Source organism: Sminthopsis crassicaudata, chromosome 3, assembly GCF_048593235.1.
Source record: "Sminthopsis crassicaudata isolate SCR6 chromosome 3, ASM4859323v1, whole genome shotgun sequence".
NCBI classification, from domain to species: domain Eukaryota; kingdom Metazoa; phylum Chordata; class Mammalia; order Dasyuromorphia; family Dasyuridae; genus Sminthopsis; species Sminthopsis crassicaudata.
In genome coordinates, this window is record NC_133619.1 from 302,986,352 (window position 1) to 302,992,351 (window position 6,000).

Here is a 6,000-nt window from a genome sequence, read left to right on the forward strand (position 1 = left end):
TATCTCACCCCCTTCCACATACTGCACCATTTGGCTTTCTTCTTTGGCCTGACTCCATTCTTTGCATTGTCTATACTTCATGCTCCTGAATGCTTTCCCCCTCTTACCTTTTTCTCTGTTTCCCTAGCTTCCTTCAAGACTTATCTCAAATCCTGCCCTTGGCAGAAGACCTTTCTCAGGCCTTCTCCTCCCTTTTTCCCAGTGCCTTCCCTTTTTGAATGCCTTCCATATTTACTGTGGGCATCTTGTATGTACATTTTTTTGATGGTGGTTGTCTCCCTATCAAAAAAATAAGCTTCTTGAGGGCAGGGACAATGATTTTTTTTTGTATTCCCAGTACTTAGCACAGGGCCTGGAATATAGTATGTACTTATCAAGTGCTTGTTGAAGTAATATTGTAATGAGAATCAACTGTGAAAGTCTTAGCAACCCTGATCAGTGCAGTGATCCAAGAAAATTCCAAAGGACTCATTTTGAAAAATGCTATCCACCTCCAGAGAGAGAAGTGATAAATTTGGAGTACAGATTGAAGCATATTTTCTCTTTTATTTTTCTTGTCCTTTTTTTGTCAATATGGCTAATATGGAAATATGTTTCCTAGGACTCCACATGTATAATGGATGTTATATTTCTTGCCTTCTATATATGTTTGGGTCAGAGGTTGGAGAAAATAAAGAGAATATGGAACTCAAAATTTAAATAAAAATGCTTGTTGCCTGACCTACAGACTTTATGAGCTGCAGTTTCTTTATGTGTAAAAAGAAATTTGTACATGATCTCTTCTGCTTTTTAATTGTAAATTCTGGGAAGTGTGAGAGGTATTGTGGTGCTGCCCCCTTACAGCACCAGCCTTTATTTATGTGTTTTAGGAAGCTGCAGGCCAAGTTACTAGGAAGAATAAAAGGCTCATTTTTGTAAAACTGTAGCTATCAAGGCCCCTGGAATGTATGTCTTGCCTTTAAGCCTGAAACTATACTTAAAACTTCACCATCCTTATTGTGTATCTCATGGCTTCTGTGATGATTATTGTTTTCCATTACAGATTGGCTTTATTTTGTATCCTCCTAATGGAAGCCCTGAATGGAATGAAGCGGATCATGGCAATATGCTGTTTCTGACCATGTGCTTTTGCTGGCATTATGCATTCACCTTTTTCATCCTGGGTGTGAATTATGCTTTTATCACCTGGTAAGTAAATCCCTAATTGATCATTAGAGATCAATTCTATAGATTCTGAGGTATATAGAAGCTTAATGGTACTGAACTCTGATTCATTCAGAGGGCTTTTGGCATTTAAAATAAAAGTCAAGGAAGAGGAAAGCTGACCCAATAGTTTTTGCAGACAATAATATTGCTGGTTAGAAAAGATAGAGCGGACTCATGGAAGCAAGCCTCTGGATGCCATGCTAAGGAGTTAGACTTTTTGGTAGGCAATAGGGAGCTAAGAAAGACCACAGTTATATGGGACCCAGAAATATAAGGAGAAGAGTTAATCCTACTCCTTTTTTCCTCTAAATGTTATTACTTGACTGAGCTATCAGTTAACAATCAATCAATCAATAAGCTTTTATTAAGTACTGACTGTGTGCCAGGCACTGGAGATATAAAAAAAGGCAAAAGTCAATGTTTGCACAAAATTCTCTGGCACATGATTACAGTTGATCTCTACACATTTCTATGAATTAATATAAATTTTACTATTCTCATTTTATAATGGGAAAATTGAACCTCAAAGAGATTAAATAATTTGCTTATGGTCATAGGGTCTTGAAGAATTAGAGAACTTTATATTAGGTGAGATTAATTTATACTTAGTGAAGTATTTTATTAGTAAAGTGCTTAGCATATTTTTGTTTTTGTTCAGGAGTTTCAGGCATATCCTACTCTTTATAACCTCATTTGGGGTTTTCTTGGCAAAAGTACAGGAGTGATTTGCCACTTCTTTTTCCAGCTTATTTTATAGATGAGAAAACTGAGGCAAATTGAGTTGTGACTTGCTTAGGATCATACAGCTAATAAGAGTGGGATTTGAACTCAGGATTTTAGGCTAGATGCTCTGTCTGGCACATAGTAGGTACTTAATCACTTGTTTATTGAATTGAATTGAAAAATTACAAAAATAAAATATTACACAAAAATAAGGCCTTATCTCATAAAAGCTAATATATGTTTTGTGCTATTAAATTGGAAAGAAGCTATTTGTTACTATAAATGTAAATAAAAGCCAATTATAAGAATTTTAACAAAGCTACTTGTATACAAAGACAGACAATATGGTAAGGTGCAAAGAAAACTTTACTAGGTGTTAGAAAAATTGAGTTTATGGCTCAGATCTCCCACTGATGACATCTTCCATCTTCACAATTACTGTATGACCTTAAGAGCACCATATTATATTTGGATCACCATCTAATGTCTCTGAGCCTCATTTTCTTGATATTGTAATAGGAGGAGGCTGGGCATAATGATGCCCAAAGTCTGTTCTAGCTCTACCAATCTTTCTGTATCCGTATGTATCTGTATCTGTATGTTATTTATATGTTTGTACTTATTCAGGAGATCAGGAAAGGAAAAAGGCTTGAAGTGGTCCCAAGGAATAGCTCCTACCTAGAGAGGCCAGGTTAGGCATTTAGGTAGAAATAATAATCGAAGTCATGGGAAAAGATGTGATCACCTGAGGAGGCAGGCAGCACAGAGAGACAAGAGGATCAATTAGAGACCACTTTAATGAAAGGGGGAAGAGAAGGAGGAGTAAGCCAGGAAGACCCAGAATTAGGTTAGAAAGACGGGTAATGAAATATGACCAGAAAGGCCAGGGAGCAAAAAGCTATCACAAAGGAGGAGGTGGAAAAATAAAAATGATTTTTCAACTGCATGCTATTTTGGATTCAGTTTGCAAAGTTAAGATTTTACTGTGTATTTAATTATCATTTTCCTTGATATATGATTCATAATTCCCCTAATTCAAACTTGTTTAGCTATGTCTAATAATGAACTATTTTTTTCTTCTCAGGTTAATTAGATCAAAAATTAAGAAGACCTTTCCTTCTGACATGAGATTGCTGAAAAATGTTGAAAGAGACCAAGAATCAGAAGAAGAAATATAATTTTATTAGGTATCCCTACTTTTACAGGTAGACTTCTTATCCTTAGGCTGATACCCACAGACATAGTTTATCTATGTTTGTGCTATTTTTCTTGTTCTTCCTTATGTGACTAGCCTTGTAAAGGGCAACCTCCAAGATAGTTTATCTTGTCCTTTTATACCACTGATCCTGTAAGGATCAGTCTCCTCATCATCATCTTCATCCATCATACTATATTCTCTCACCTTGCTAAAGAATCTACATGTGGTATTTTTTAGGCCCAGGTGTATATTTGGAGAATGGTTCACTTTGCACTTTAATCATGGAATTAGAGGATTGAGTGGGTTTCTCTGACAATTTAGTAGATCCTCCTAATGTTTGATGATGTACGTGAAAAAAGATGCAAGTTATTTTTCCTTGACATGGGCTTAGATTATCTGAGTTATAACTTTTAAATATTTCTAACTTATTAAACATAAGATTTAGAGGAAGCATGGTATAGTGGATTGTGCACTGACCTTGAAGCTGAGAAGATCTGGTTTTCTGTACCACCTTTTGCATATACTGGCAGTGTGACCTCGAACAAAGTCACTTAATCCCTAGGTGCCATAGGAAATTCTCTAAGGTTGTGATAGATAGTGCTTGGTAGAGAAGGAGCTTCCTTACCTGATAGTGTCCTATGCCAGTGAAATTACAGGTGGTCCAGGCACAATATGCTGTCTTAAACTCACAATTAACATGCCTTCATGCTAATGGGTAAATAAATGTGTTTCAGAGCAGAGGCTTTGCATCTTTCTTGCTATTGATCCTCCCAATTTCTTATCTGCCATAGCACTTGATCTGGATGTCTGTTGGTGGCAGACTGGACTCAACAGAGATAATATGACATTTCCAAATAACAACTGTACAGGCCGATATGTTTAAATTTATATATGTGATTAAAAATATTTAACCTACATGGTCTCTATTTTTATTTCTTTTCTTAAAGGTAGTCTTTATCTTTAAGCCAGTTGCATCAGAAAAGTGATCTGAAAGCAATCTGAGGGTGGATAAACCTTCCTTAGTCTGGTGCTAGAGCTGGACTGTATAAACTTGTGAAGGGTTAGGTAAGCAAGTTAATGAAGGAGAGATTTTACTTTTATTTAATCTTCACATTGCCATGATATTCAAGAAATGGAACCTTCACACCTCACGCCACTCCCCAAAGCATCACCTTGCCACGGAGATATTCTCTAATTCAGGTTTTCTTTCTGGTTAGATTGACCATAGGCTCAGAAATCCATTATGGTCAAGAGGAAAAATCTCATGGAGCACCTTGAAGATGTGAGCCCGGACCTAGAACCAACCTGGAAGGAGGGTTGATGATCAGAATGAGCAATGACTTCAGGGTCTTGGATTCTGATCCCAGCTGTGGTGCCATAGTTGGGTGATTCCTTTCTGAGCCTCAAGTCTCTGCTCCAGTGAATGGAGGGTGAACAGACCAGGGGTGGCCACTAGACCATACATAAGGATTCCTGTGGACTACATGTTGATTTAGAATGCCACGTATTAGCATTATGTTCTATTACATTTTTATTTATTTTTGTGAAATATTTCCCAGTTAGATTTTAATCTGATTCAACCTGTGCTCTTCATTTTTTGATACCTTAGGACTAATGCTCTCTAAGCTTCCTTCCAGCTTTGGAACTGATTGAAGCATGTGGTGTTCTCAGGAATTATTCCTGATTATTCTGTAGTGTTCTCTATTTGAGTCAATCAATCAATCAACATTTATTAAGTGTTTACTATATTCTAGGCACTGTGCTAAGTGCTGGGGATACAAAGGTAAAAGACAGTCCTTGTTCTCAAGGAATTCACAATTGAATAGGGAAGACAACATGTAAACAACTATGTACAAATAAGGTATATACAAAATAAATAGAAAAGAATGAGCAGGTAAGAAGGCCCTTGTGACTTAGGAGGGATTCAGAAAGAATACCAACAGAAGGTGGGATTTCAGCTGGGACCTAAAGAAAGTCAAGGAAGCCAGGAGGCAGTGATGAGGAAGGAGAACATTCCAGGCCTGGGTGGCAGCTGTGCCCCTGGATCTCAGAGAGTGTTGAGAGATGGGGAAGCATGCAAGGTATAAGGAGACTAGAGAGGTGTAGGTAATCAGGGTTGGGGTAGGCTGCACAGTTATGGGGGTTCTTAGCTTTACTTGAAGAACTCTAGTGAACAAGACTGGGGATGAGAGATTTAGGGATCAATCCAGCATATTGTGGAGAAAAGAAAGGAAAATTTCCTGGCAGAGGGAGCTGAGATGTACTTCTGAAGCCCAGGACTAGGAGGGATCCTTGTGCTGTGGACTCTTAAGTTCTGAATCAAATAATAAATTCAAACTCTGCTGCAGTAGTGATACTTGGTTAGCTTTTCAAAGAGAATATTTAATGAAATAATGATGAAAATTTTTTTCCAAATATATGCAAAGTCTTCAACATTAACCTTTGTAAAATCTTGTGTTTCAAACTTTTCTCCTTCCCCCTCCAGAGACAGCAAGCTATACAATATAGGTTAAACATGTATTATTAAGAGGTCGTTTCTGATGGTCCTTTGATCATCATAAGATGATAAGATTCAGGTAAGATCTGAAAGGATTTCTAAGAGTTGGAGGTCCACTCCCCTTCATTTATTGGTGAAGACATTGTTTTGCCATCTATTTACATTTTAGCTTTTTTTTTTTTTTTTTTTTAAATTTTTTTTTTATTTTATATATATATATATATATTTTATAATATTATCCCTTGTATTCATTTTTCCAAATTACCCCCCCTCCCTCTATTCCCTCCCCCCGACGACAGGCAATACCATACATTTTACATGTGTTACAATATAGTCTAGGTACAATACATGTGTGCGAATATCATTTTCTTGTTGC

General features: G+C 36.9%; 1 protein-coding gene across 5 annotated transcripts in view; it reads left to right on the top strand.

The window, feature by feature from the left end:
• TMEM45A (transmembrane protein 45A) overlaps positions 1-4,649 on the top strand; it is an 82,912-nt gene extending 78,263 nt beyond the window's left edge. For 4 of the 5 annotated variants that reach the window (XM_074301018.1, XM_074301020.1, XM_074301016.1 and 1 more), the window contains 2 exons: positions 1,043-1,188; positions 3,014-4,042. In XM_074301018.1, coding sequence (XP_074157119.1) covers positions 1,043-1,188; positions 3,014-3,107 — 240 coding nt within the window. In that variant the 3' untranslated portion in view covers positions 3,108-4,042. Of the gene's footprint in view, positions 1-1,042; positions 1,189-3,013; positions 4,043-4,344 lie in introns of those variants that run through there. The other variant, XM_074301015.1, reaches the window with a different exon arrangement.
• The last annotated feature ends 1,351 nt before the right edge of the window (positions 4,650-6,000 follow it).